General features: G+C 51.0%; 2 protein-coding genes across 8 annotated transcripts in view; both read right to left on the bottom strand.

Annotated features, from left to right (window-relative positions):
• The window catches only part of GRAP2 (GRB2 related adaptor protein 2), a 104,650-nt gene extending 101,115 nt beyond the window's left edge, over positions 1-3,535 (bottom strand). Inside the window, exons 1-2 of one of the 3 annotated variants that reach the window (XR_004747541.1) lie at positions 3,243-3,532; positions 2,749-2,812 (exon numbers count right to left, since the gene is read on the bottom strand). The gene's annotated coding sequence lies outside the window, so the exon portion shown is untranslated. Of the gene's footprint in view, positions 1-2,748; positions 2,813-3,242 lie in introns of all 3 variants that reach the window. The other 2 variants (XR_004747540.1, XM_035315269.1) reach the window with 2 other exon arrangements.
• A 7,383-nt stretch (positions 3,536-10,918) lies between these two features.
• CACNA1I (calcium voltage-gated channel subunit alpha1 I) overlaps positions 10,919-13,126 on the bottom strand; it is a 157,762-nt gene continuing 155,554 nt past the window's right edge. For all 5 annotated transcript variants that reach the window (XM_035346899.1, XM_035346886.1, XM_035346895.1 and 2 more), the window contains one exon: positions 10,919-12,858. In XM_035346899.1, coding sequence (XP_035202790.1) covers positions 12,157-12,858 — 702 coding nt within the window. In that variant the 3' untranslated portion in view covers positions 10,919-12,156. The remainder of the gene's footprint in view (positions 12,859-13,126) is intronic.

Consider the following 13,126-nt stretch of genomic DNA (forward strand, 5'->3'; position numbering starts at 1 on the left):
CACTAGCTCATTTGAGATTACAGTCACAGCATATGCCTCTATATGCTCCTTACGAAGCCCTTGCAGCATGAGGATGCAGCGCACGGAGGCAGTAAGGGGGATGGAAGAGGGAAGGATATTTGAGTGCTGACTGGGCTGTCCTCCTGACGAAGGACAATGACAAGCCAGGATTCATCGTCCACAGCTGTTGCTTCCATTTAACTGCTTATGATGAATATTTACAGAAGGGGAGGGGAAAATCGTGAAATTATCTAATTCTTTTTTCCAGCAGGCTTTCTTCCAGAGAAGAGGCCATTCTGACAGCCACCCAGGGTGCCTCCCAGCCCTCCGTACCCAGCTGCCAGAGGCACTGAGTTTGTATGTGCACACACACTTCTCATCTGCCTCAGCACTGACCTGCAGAAGGCTGAGGGAGGAGATCAGAGAAGTCAAAGACTGATGAAGATGCAGCTCAATGCTGCATTGATTTTGGTGACCTGTCACTGGCGGATCCAACCCGAAGCCCAGTGCTGTTAGGCAGCCTGCTCCCAAACCTCCGCTGGTGTTTATGACTCAGTGTGCTGCTGACCTGGGCTGGACCCGCAGTATAACTGAGCCCCAGAGGCTCAGGGTCTTCCCTCTAAAGACAGCTGCTATCCAACACTTCACCACCACCAGGCAACCCGCTGCATTAACTGAACTCCCCAGGGGCTGTGCAATAAATCTGCCTTTACTTCATGCTCACCCTCACCCCAGGCACTGGCTGTAAGAAGGACCACAGCCTGGCCAGATTCATCTCATTGAAAAGATGCAGCACAACGGAATTGGGGCTTTACCAGATGGGTTTCTCAGGAGAAAGCCATTTCTTTCCCCACCTTGCTGTTTTCTGCACCTCAAGAAGGAGAGTCAAAAAATGTGGGATTTCATTTTGCTCCTTCTCTTCTGATATGTACATCCCCTTGTACAGCTCTTTATTCCTCCTTGTTTGCTCAGGTTTTGCACACAGCATACCCTGTTCTCCAGTACACACTTGCAAGTGCTTTGAAACAGTCCTCACAGGGACGGTTAGGCAGCCTGCACTTCTGAGCACCTTTTTTTTTTTTTTTTTTTTTGAGAAAACACAGGCAAGTTTACTTTGTTGTGCATTCCCATGAGTCCTGTAGCAGCAACCTGCAGGTTTGCCCTGTCCTTGGTGCCTGCCATGATACTTGGTTTTGGGAAGAAGACAGCCTCCTGCTGGAGGAGCAGGTGAAGCAGTGCACTGTTTTTTCAGTATTTAGCCGACTTCTGGATTGGAAGAGCCTTAGCTCCAAGGTTATATTCTATCCCATCAGAGGGTATCAGCAGGCTCAGAGAAGTATAGCTTCTTCAAGCTCCCACCTATATGGCCAACAATGGACCCCCTCTGCTCTCTCGTCAGCCCTGGACACTACCCATCAGGTTTTTACAGCTTCTCCCCCCAGCAGTGGAGGAAGGGAGCACACTGTGAGCACAGACACTGATGGTGCCTGAGCAGGAAGATGACCCCTCTCTCAGAGGCTCAGCAGCTTGGAAGAGTTTTCCTTGAGGGGAGAGAGCAGTACAAGCACAGGATTGTCCCTGCCAGCCAGCTCGTTTGCCGTACCCCCATCCAAGGGAGTGGGAGAGAGCTGTCTGCTTGCATTGAAGCGGCTGCACTGCTGACGAGCTGCAAACCAGCAAAGAGTTCACTTGGGGAATAACCATGAAGCGCGGCAGGGCAGCAGAGACCTTTTTTAAACATGTTTGTCTTTTGATAATCACAGTAATAAGATCTCTGGTGGAAAAATTATACCTAATAAAAAGTTCAAGAATTCCAAGGAGAGATTGAAAATTAGACTGAGACCAATTGGTAAAAGCTTGAGACTTACTCACTGGCCATCAGTATGTTAATTCGTGATGTACTTGAAAGGAGAGCATAACTTCAAAACTCCAGAGTTACAAAAGCATTACTGCTAGGAGGATCAGGTGAAAACGGTGGTGGTTACAGCCACCCCTCTTTTGGGAGGGGAGGAAGGAGCAGGTGGTTTGAAATAGACAATTGCAGGAAGTCTTGCAATCATTGAAGCCGGTCAGCCTGGGTTTCCATGGAAAGCACTTCCACCAGGAGATCCAAGCAAACAGAGAGGACAGTTTTGATGGAGGAGCACACAGTCAAGCACAAGCAGAAACACAGGGGAGACGGGCAGGATGCCAGGAAAGCACTTCCCAACAACTCAGGGCAAGCTCAGACAGCTTTGGCTGCAGAGCCCAGGCCAGGAGAGATGCACAGACTTCTGAGCAGCTACATGTGGGTGAGCAGGACCTTGCATATACACCTCATCAGTAAAGAGGCAAGGACAGGTTTTCTTTCACTATCAATTACATGCTGAAAAAACCCTGCACTCCAGCTGCTCTGGTGAGGGCAAGCGCTGCTGGAGGGGTTCTGGGGCACGCTGCCTCCCTTCCTGCCGTGATGCCAACCCAGCAAGCAGGAAGGGCTCTCAGCATCACTTTGGGTACGGGGGGACAGAGCTGCTACTGGTGCTCAGCCCCACCACCTCCAAGTCCAGGGCTCATAAAATCACAAATATCAATCAGCGAACACATCAGCGCAGTCATAATATTTGACTCTGGGCCTCTAGCCCAGGCATCCCCAACCCTAAATACCCTCTAAAACCATCAGTACAGAGAAACCAAGAGGCAGCATTGGGCAATGAGACTGCCAGCCCCCCCCACCCTCCCAGCACACAGGCAGATGAACAAACTTACCTTTCACTCCTTCCTTCACTAACTGTCTCATCGCCATAGCAACTGTAATCCTAGGTCATGCAAGCTAGGAAAAAATAAATAAATAAATATGCAGCGCAAATGAAGATGTACGCTATCGCCAAACACAGCCTCGGCAGTAGAATCTAATTTTCATTAGAGACATAACAGTGGTTCTGCATAATTATACATATATTAATGCCCAACATGCCCATCTTCCGTTAAAATTCATGAATTCAGTTCTAAATAAAAAGCATAGCTCATTGCAGATTTTTTTTTCCTTTAAAAAAGTGGAAATCACTTCTAAAAGCTCCAGCCACACTCGCACGGCAGTTTCTTAATCCTGAGATTAACAGGGAGAGCAAAACGCAAAGATTAAGCCAGCTCTCAAGTAGGAACATCACATAAAACACAACAGGGGAGTCTGCTGCTTTTACAAAATGAGGGCAGAAAGGGAGCAGTAATAAAAATAAATAAGTCAGCAGACTGGAGCATACCTGGAACCGAGACCCAAAGGAAGGGGTCTCGTGGCCTCTCCTTTTGGTGCTTGCAGGGAAAGCAATGCCACGGCATCACACTGAGGAGCAACACGTCCCCGTGAGCAATTGAGCACAGGTTTGGCTGACACCAGCATTTACTACATTGCTGGAGGTCAGCATTTACAAGAGGAGGTTTATTTACTCTGATAGAAACACGCAGAGACCAGACAGCAGTGCCAAGGAACAGCCCCAGTCAAGGAAGCCTTTGAGAGCAAATAAACCCTTCCCCTCCCTCCTTCTCCTTTCTTATCTGCTTCTACTACCTCCAGGTTCCTTCATTACTCACGAATTGCAAATGACCTTAGGCTGGCTGCCAATTTCCCTCCTTATTACAGAGTTTCTAGGTGGGCCTTGCTTGAGGGAGGGGGAAGCCTTGGTGCTGGTGAGATCCCGCTTTCTCTATCCCTGTGTGCCTGGAGGGGGCTCATTGCCACCAGAAGCGTGCCTAGAGGATTTGGGACTTGACAGCAAGCTCTCATGTTGCAAGCATGCACGCAGCTGGGAGGATGCTCTCAAAGCCCTGATTCAGTAGAGTTGATATTAAAATAAATGCAACTTCCTTGGTCACTGCTTCTTCTTTAATTGCACAGATATCCTAGCCAGGGAGTAAAGGGAGAAGCTACTACATGGATTTGTCTCCACAAAGGCTTGTTTAATTCCTTGCTTACAGAAAATGCACAGACTAGAATACAAGGGATAGATAGAGCTGGGCTCAAGGGCAGGATCTGGGGCTGGAAAATGGTTGGGGGAAGGAAAAAGGGGGAATTGGCAGCAAGGAATGGAAAGACAAGAGATGGAGAGAGGTCTGTCCAAAATGACAACCAAAATCCCTCATGGCTGTGAATCCCCAGCTCCTCATCTTCTCTTGCTGTTATTAGCACACAGAGGAAGGAGGGGACTCTGGGTATAAAGCGTATGGGAAATACTCCCTTCTCACCTGGGTTTCTGGGGGAAGGAGAGGGAAACCTCTGTGTCCAAGCCCATGTCCACTGTGGCCAGGTTCTTGCTCATCCTCACTTCTGGGGCCTGACAGAGAGTCCCACTGGGCAGGAGCTGGAGGGGAGAAACCACATCCTCTCTAAATGCTTCCACCTCCTCATCCTGCAGGCTGGCCCCTGGCTGTGGGAAGCAGGTCGGAAACACACGTACAGGTGTCTCGTGGCCCATGCTCAGCCAAAACAGCTCTTCCGTAACTGTGCTCTGTACCCAACCTGCCTATGCTAAGCGAGAGAGCCTCAGCTCAAGCACCTGGCCCTTTAACTGCTGCCACGAAGGGTACGGATGTAGGCAATCCTGAGGCCAGCAAAGCAGAAAATTAGCATTTAGCGTGAAATGATACTGCTGCATCATCACCGGCGCAAAGCAAACACCACAACGGGCCGGGCCGCCTCCTTGCCGCCCTACCTGCACGCTCGGAGCCGCTGGGTGCTGCCGATGCCCCACAGCCTCCTGCACCCATGGGTGCTGCCTCTGCAGGGCTGCTCTCAGGGACTCGGCGAGCCGGCACCCGCTTTCTGCCTCTGGACTTGTGATGAATCAGATTTTATACACTCGCTCCTGAGATAATCCTCCCTCAAATGTCAGAAGTGCCACATTAGCCGCTGCATTGATTCCTGCAGGGTTTTCAGAGCAAGAAAAATGCAGTGGCTGCTAGCGGGAGGCTGGGGGGAATAAACCTGCACCTGCAGGGTGTCCCTCAGGGTGAATCAGCCCAGTCTCAAGCTGGGATTCAGATCTTCACCTCCTCCAGACCCTTAACTAGCTTTCTCCGTCATTATTGCAAATTCCCCTCAGGCCTTTTCACCTCTTTGTTACGCAGGCTGTATTTTTGCCTGGCTGGACACAAACAAACATCACAAGCACAAAAGGGAAGGCTGTTTACTGCCCAGGCTGGGATGGAGCCAGCAGCCCTGGGGTCCCAGCGGCCTTGGGAGGCGAGGGCTTTGCGGTGGCAGCAGGCAGTGATCAGGAGCAGGGGGGCTGTGGGTGAGCCACGGAGGGATCTGGGGCTGTTCAGCCTTGCCCATGGCAGAAGTGCCTGGGACTGGAAGCAAAATGCTGCGCTACGGGGCAGACCGTGAGCAGGCTCCAGGGTGTCGGGGTCTGGCGCAGAGGCTCCTGCTGGCTTCTCTGTTCTCCATTTCGCATGCAGAGCCCTGTGGGTGCTCAGGTGGATAACTGCCCCTCTGAACCTGTGAGATCTGTAATTAAGATCCTAAGTAATTGCAGTAAATAACAGTTGGGGCTCTTTATTGCCTCAATATGCACTTTAAAAAAAAGAACCAGTGGCAGATCTGCTTATAAACCACCGCCACCATGCAACGGGCACATGCCTGTGCCTACAGATGTGCACACACACACACATGTGCACAAGGCAACAGTGGCTATGAGACCCTAAGGAATAAAACATACACCAATGTATTTTCAAAATAGCCTCTCTCTCTCTCTCTCCCTCTCTCTCTAGTTCAATTAAATGTTGTTTGCTACTTTTTCTTTTTAATATATGTATATATAATTTTCCAATTTATTTCCTACGGCTGGGCATGCTATAACATCAGAAACTAATCAGTGGCCAACTGATTAACAGTCTTTCCCACGCTATTAACTTTCTGTTTGATAGAAGGTCATTTTTAAAGACCGTGGCAAGAAAGACAAGTGTACCTGTATGCGTGAGTGTGTGGGGAATATGTAAGTAGAGGGCATACACACCCCAGTGCAGAACTTTTATCCAGGCCACCCCTTCTCATCGCTCTTGACTCTTTCTTAGAAATACCCATTATTATCCGGCATGTATGTAGCATTTCTATGCGCAGATTGTATCTTGAAACAAAACCCTCACACAGCTCAGATAAGGACGTGGGTGAAGAAGTGTGTAAATGGGAACATAAATTAACTGTGACGTCTTAATTGAGAGGAGAAATGGGGTCATCTGCTTTCATTGCTATCATCCCAGCGAAGATTAGAAGCAGCTAAAGGTGACAGCAGTTATTTTAGAGGGAAGCCCACCTGGTACTTCATATCCAAAGCTGTGATAGCTTGAGGGCAAGGCTTTTCCCAGGGACTGGCAGGGCAATAAAGATGCCTGCCTGTGCACACACCATGTACCTTGGGTTCTTGTATGATGTGTCCCCTCATGCGTGGGTTGGCAGCTTTCTCCTAAGAAGGCACTTCCCAATTTAAGAACAAAAGCTTGGATTAAAGTTCTTTCGCTGCAAAATATTTTCTCTCCGGCTTGCCATCCATCACTGACAGTTTGTTTTGAGGTGACATCTGCGCCCATATGGGTGTTTGTGCCCAAAGGAGGTGCAGCCGCCCTGCTTGCTTGCACTGGTGGTTGCTTGCCCCTCTCTTGGAAATGCTCTGCCAGCTTCTGCAAAGGGACAGCACCACTCCCTTAGCATCACTCATGAGAAGGAAGAGAAAGGAAGTGATGGCAGCGGGGCAGTGACAGGTGGCAAATCCCACTGCACCGCGGTCAGCACAGAAACCTCATTTACAGCGCAGAGATTGCCACCAGGGTGGATGTGCTGGAGGAAAGGGAGAGGAAGAGCTGTAGGAGGGGCTGCTGGTGTTTTGTATGGTGCAGTGCAAGCCAGAAACAAAAGAACAACAACAACAAGCCGCAGCATCTCCTGAAGTTTTCAGAAACAATACATCTGACTGAAACAGTGGGGGCTGATGTGCGCTGGCCTCCAGGGAAGCATCCTTGGAAATACAGCAACATGGGGGACATACCCTGCCATCTGTGCGATCCCATCATAGGCACGAGTGAAGGGACAGAGCCCTTATTGCTGTGACGGCTGCTGGAGCAGAAGAGGCATGCTGCAAAGCGGTGGCTGGGCTGCTGGTTTTGGTGGGGGTTAGAGCTCTTCGCTTGTAAATTGAGCACATCTGCTCTGGAAGTGGCCGGGAGGCATAAATATTGAATATCACATTGCCAGCTCTTGTTCAAAGTGTGTCAGGATCTTAGCAGAAATAAACACGGGGCTTGGAAATATGCAGAAGAAGGGAAAAGTGCTAGAGAAGAAATATATATATCTAAATGAGAGGGAAGAAATGAATGATAATTCAAAGATACTGACATACTGAGCTCCTACTGGAAGCCAGTGCCTAGCAAGGAACAAAAATAACATGGAAAAACTGAGAAGTAAGGCAGAGCTCATAAAATAAAGTATTCATGAAGACCAGAGAAGTGAATATTTGGAAAGTCAGATCACATGTAGATAAACTGAACTGGATGGCATACATCCAGGGGCCTGACTTTGCAAAGCACTGAGCACCTCCTACAAGGTGTGCTGCACGTTTTGTATTTCAGCCCACCAGAAAATCAGCGGGGTTTAATTTTCCTCCTCCCTGTGAAGTGCTGGTGATAAGAACAAGAAAATCGAAGCTGCCTACCTCCACATCTTCTGTAATAAAATTTTGAGTTTTCAGTTGGCAACTGGCAGCACATTGGCCAAAATAACTCCCTGCTTCCAAACCATTGCTATGACACCTTTTGCTCTCATTGTGTGGGTGCAGGGGACATCTCCCATGGTGTCTTGTGAGCACCTCACTGGCTGGGGACCCAAATGCACAGCAGTGCTGACTTCCTAAGAAAGGTGACAGCCTGCCTGCTGGTCATTGCCTCCCATGTTTCTAATTTCATAAGGAAAAGGAAGACAGATGAAGATAGAGAAACCAGGAGAATTAACTCCAGTGGCATGCCTTGTTCACGTGGCAGTGCTTGGCGGAGAAGAAATACTAAATACTGGTGTGTTTTCCATGGACAATTTAGAGCAGGTGGGAAGTTTGGATGCTGCTCTGGAGCTGGACTGGAGGATGTGGGAAGAGAGGAAAATGTACATGGAGGACTTAGAAAAAATGATGAAAGTGGTGGAGAAACTGTTTCACAAGGCAAGGTGGAAAGAGCTAAATGCATCCAGCTTGGTGAAGCAGGACGCAGCAGTGGTGTGAGAGCACGTGGAGGAGCTTGGCTTCAAGGAGGGCGAAGAAATGATTTTGGTGACAAGTGTGGGGAAAAGCAGGGTGTGAAGGTGGCAAGGCAGTTTGACACAATGGAGCAATCTTGGGCTGGTAACAGCAAGGAGCTTCCTAGCAGGAGCTGCTGCAAAGTGTTCCCCCGTGGGAAGCGGGGAGTAGGAGAGGCTAGGCAGATCCTGGGCTGCCCTCAGGTGTTGTCTGGGAGGTGGGTGGGTGATGACGGAGGTTTTTGCTGGTGCTGACAGCTGGGAAAGGCAGCTCTCACCAGGAGAACCCACGCAACCTGCCCTGCTGCAGAGAGCCCCAGCAGGTACACAAGGTGTTTGCTGGGTGTTAGCATCCTGCATCCTCCTCAGGAAGGACGGATGTTTCCTCCTTCCTCTTCAAACAGTTAGTAAATAATTTAAAGAGAGAGACAAAATATTCTCTAAAGATAACCTACTCTTCTGTTTCCATGGCAACCTCCTTCCAAAGCCAGAAGCCTTCCGCGGGAGTCGTACGGCGCAGGGTGAAAGTCCTCTCCTGGGGCCGCAGAAGCAGGGGCATGACCCTGTTGGGAGGTGAAGGGGAGACCTCATGCGGAGCACAAGGGCTATCACAAACCCCCAACCACGAGGGAAGCAAAGATTTTTCCCTTGCAAGTCAATTCCAAGGGGAACTGAGAACAAGCTGAGAACGTGTCCACCCTGGGGCCTGCTACTTGCCCTGTGAGGCCTCCCCCACCACCTTGCCCACCGTGGCATGGAGGCAGCGGAGCTGCCACCCTGGAGCAGGGTCCGTAGGGTGTTGAGGGACAGAGGTGCAGACACCCTCTGCAGAAGGAGTGGGCAGGATTTTGCAGAGGCTGCAGGTGATTTGGGCTCCTCGGAGGAGGAATTGGGGCCTTCAGGCAGCATTCATCCCTCACAAAGCCTTTCCTCAGCCCTGGGGGGAAATCCAGCCTGTCAATCTGCCCATACTTCCTACTCCTTGCTCTCACTGGGGAGGTGAAAGCAACCAGGTGAGCAGAGTCATCCACAGACTTGTGATGTGATCCACAATCACCTGCACCTTCAACAGGCCTGTGTTTCCTTTACTGAGGGAGGAATAGCGATCCTCCTGCTGGCGACCTGGGTGAGCTCCTCCTGGAGTGTGACCCCTCTTCCCTCCCAGCTATCCCACCTGCAGGCCATGTGTCTATCATGACCATATAGCTTCTAGCACTGTGGAAGCCCACCTCCAAGTCCCCCATGGCCACTTTGCAGGAAACGCCCTATGCATCGGTCTGTGAGGGGGTTGGATTGATTAATATTTTTTTCCCCATTTGCTTGTTTTGGAAGCCCTACCTCTGGCTTCTGGGTTTGAGTCTAAGCCTTACGTAGCCTGAGTTTGATGTTCGGCCATGTGGGGACTGACTGCCCTCCTTCCCCAAGAACAAGGAACCACGTGTCTCATTTCTCCTCTTTGCTCGTGGGAGAGCGGGCAGGGGCAACTCACCCAAAGAACGAGCGAAAAAAAAAAAAAAAAAAAAAAAAAAAAAAAGGCATTTAAAGACCCTTATTATTGCTTTAATAAATCTGGACTGGAAACCTTTCGGCAAGGAGGACCTGGGCTCTCCTGTCCTCCGTCCACAGGTCTGACCTCCCTGCAATCAGTGTGCACACTGCCAAGACAACAAACACTCTGTTCAGCAAATAAGTCAAGTACGTGTAGTAATTATCCTTTCTGTTGTTTGTCCCAATTGACGTGATTGCTGTTTACAACTCCAGTTCGTAAAATGCAGCAGCAGCTTAAAATTCAGACAGGTAACGATAAAACCAGGAAGTCTGTGGTGTGCCACCCACTCTGCAATGCCTCAAATGCCAACAGGGAGAGCTCTGCTGCAGTGACCCTCTTGATCTGGTAGAAAAAAATGGGATGGGAATCCACCAGTGAGCCCTGCTCTTTCTCTGAGTAGTGCATCAGCCTCCCCATCTCCGTAGGACTGCTGTCCTCCCTCTGCTGACCTTCTCTGCTTCCTCTGAGATACCTTGGTGGGTCTTGCCTGGGTGAGGAGGGGACATCCCAAAGTCTTAGTGCCCCCCTGGGGGGCTGGCTGATGCCCTTTCCTACCCACCTGCAAACCTGGCCACGGCACAAAACCAGGGGAGATGTGGGCTGGCCCCAGCAAGGAAGGAGACGTGTGTGGTCACATTGCTGGAAGAGGAATGGGGGACACAGCCCCTGGAGACCTCACTGCAGCCATGTGGGAGAGGATCATATCTCTGGATTGGGGTCCTGAGGCAAGGGTCGGTTTGATGAGTCGCTCTGCCCTCTCCCACCACCCCACAGCACATGGATGGTCTCCTGCGACACAGCTGGATGCAGCTCCCTCCTTCTCCCTCTCCCCTTCTCACCATCTGGTGAGCCAGCCAGGACACAACACACACGACACACACCCTCACATCTCTGCATGCACACACACACAGACACATGCTGATGTTCTTGCTCCCCACATCCAGGGTTTCGTGCTGAGCAGGCCCCTGATCCCAGCTACACTGATGGAAACTGGAAAGAGGATGGAGGTGACACTGGAGAAGAGGCAGAGCCATCACCAAGCCAAGGATGCTCTTGTAGGGTCTTCCTGCTGGGATGCAGGGCAGGGTTGGTATCCAGTCAGGGGGCCGACTATGTTTTGTGTTGAAGCCCCCTTTCCTTTTATTTGTCCTTTTTAAAATTCTATTTTTTTGTCATCTTTTAATATATATATATATATATATATAGCTATAGATACAAAAATAACAGATAGGTTTCTCTAGAGATGGTTTTTGCACCTTTGGGCTTCTAAAAGAAAATATCACAATTACTGCAAATGAAAGGGGAAAAGTGCAGTTTCCCCTCCCACCCCTCCACCCCCCCCTTTTTTTTTAACCTCTCCCTCTTCCCTCTCCTCCCCTGCCTATCCCACTCCAAATTTCCTTGTGTACCTTGCACATTTTTCCCCTTAGCAGTTTTCTTTCTTTGGAACAAAATGCAAAGGACAAACCCAACAAAACAGCTACAAAAATGCACCACGGAGCCCCCATCCCCTCCACCCATGAGCACCCCCTCTGTGCTTGCACATTCCCTTCAAAGCCAGGCTTTTCACCTCAAAACATTTCCTGTGCTCCACGGCTGTTTGGTGGTTTTCCCCACCACCAGGGCCAGATTTTCCCGTGATTTTCAGCAGTGAATCCCCTTCAAGCCAGAGCTCCGCTGCACTACACCAACAGAAGCGCACAATCGCTGTTTGGCCAATTTACGCTAGACCTGAAGACCTGGCCCACAATTTTTAATGTTTGAAATGGAAGCATGAACAATAAGGAAGTTCCCAGAAACAGGCGAGGCAAGCCCCGGACACTCTTCCCTTGCTGCTCACACCCCTTCCCTTCACCCCACCCTGCTTGCCCACCCTCCTTAATTCTGCATAGCTCCTCCTTCAGCCCCCATTTGCTCCTTCCTCCTTAGCACTTTCTGAAATACGTAATCTCTCGGTAAAAAAAATAAATAAATCGATCTCTCTCTATATATGTATATGTATATAACTAAATGGCTGCCAGGCAGCAGTCACCTGGCTGGAGGGTCCCGTCCCTCCCAGCCCCATGGCCTTTTCTAGTCACTGTAGTCTCTGCGGTGATGGTCCAGGTCTTGCCCTTGGGCAGGACTGTTCCCGTATTGCTTGCACTCTCCCACGCCTCTGAGGTACGGTACCAGAGTATTTATTCTATATATATATATATATATATTTATGTATATATATATATTTATAATTTTTTTGTTTGCCTGGTTCTTTTTCCCGCAAATCCTTTGGAATCGCTGCTGGGGAGCAGCTGGCGAAACGTGCTCCCCATGCTGGCGGCCGGACGCTCCCCCCCTCGCACCCCAGGGACCCTCATCTGTTCCTCTTGCTGACCCCGTCACCCAGCTCCAGCTCGGATGGCAGCGGGGAGCCACGCTCCCCTGTCCCCAGTCTGCCAGGGCCGTCCGGCTCCTCTCCTTGCCCGGGCGAGGGGGTGTCCTTGCAGAAGTCCGTCACCCACGAGGGCATGGAGAGGAAGCCCCGGGGGTCGACGGTGTAGAAGGGCTTGGTGTGGTGTGCAGCGGGGCGGCGGGGCGAGGGGCTGGCGTGGAGGCTGCTGGTGCTGCTGCACTTCTTCCCCAGCGTCAGCCCCGGCGGCGGGGGCGAGAAGAGGGAGGTCAGCGAGAGGCTGCTGAGGGTCTCCGAGGGCTCACTGTTGTTGCCGCCCCCCCTCAGGCTGCTGCCTGCCCCCTCCTCGTCCGAGGGGTCCATGGAGTCGTGGTGGGTGCAGCCGGGACTGGTGCTCCCTCCGCTGCTGTGGCTCCGCTGGTGCCGGCGGATGCTCCGCAGGCTGAAGAGCCCCCGGCCCCGCAAGCTGCGGCGACGGGAGGCTGGGGAGAGTGGGGCCGCCAGGGGTCTTTGGTCGCCGGTGGCTGGTACGGGGCACAGGGCCACCGGGAGGTCCAGGGTGCACTGGGGAGAGTCGCTGAGGTTGAGGCTGTCCTCCAGCGTGGTCTGCAGGCTGCCCGCCGAGCTGCTGCTCCGGCTGTCCAGCGAGGTGTCACTCTCGGGGGCCTAGGGAACAGCGGGGTGAAAACACACAGCGCTCAGGCAAGAAGACAGACAAGACACTTCTTTTATTTTTTAGTGATTTAGGGTGTGAAGAAATAAATTCATTCCTCTCTCTCTCCCTGCTGTTGAGGATGGCAGCTACTATCCACTTGAAACATGCTAAAAGTCTACATCTACCCTCGTTTAAAGCCATTTCTCCTTGTCCTATCACCACCAATCCTTTCATCCACCAATACTCCCAAGTCCTTCTCTACAGGACTCTCATCGCCCA

The sequence above is a fragment of the Oxyura jamaicensis genome, chromosome 1 (genome assembly GCF_011077185.1).
Source record: "Oxyura jamaicensis isolate SHBP4307 breed ruddy duck chromosome 1, BPBGC_Ojam_1.0, whole genome shotgun sequence".
NCBI lineage: Eukaryota > Metazoa > Chordata > Aves > Anseriformes > Anatidae > Oxyura > Oxyura jamaicensis.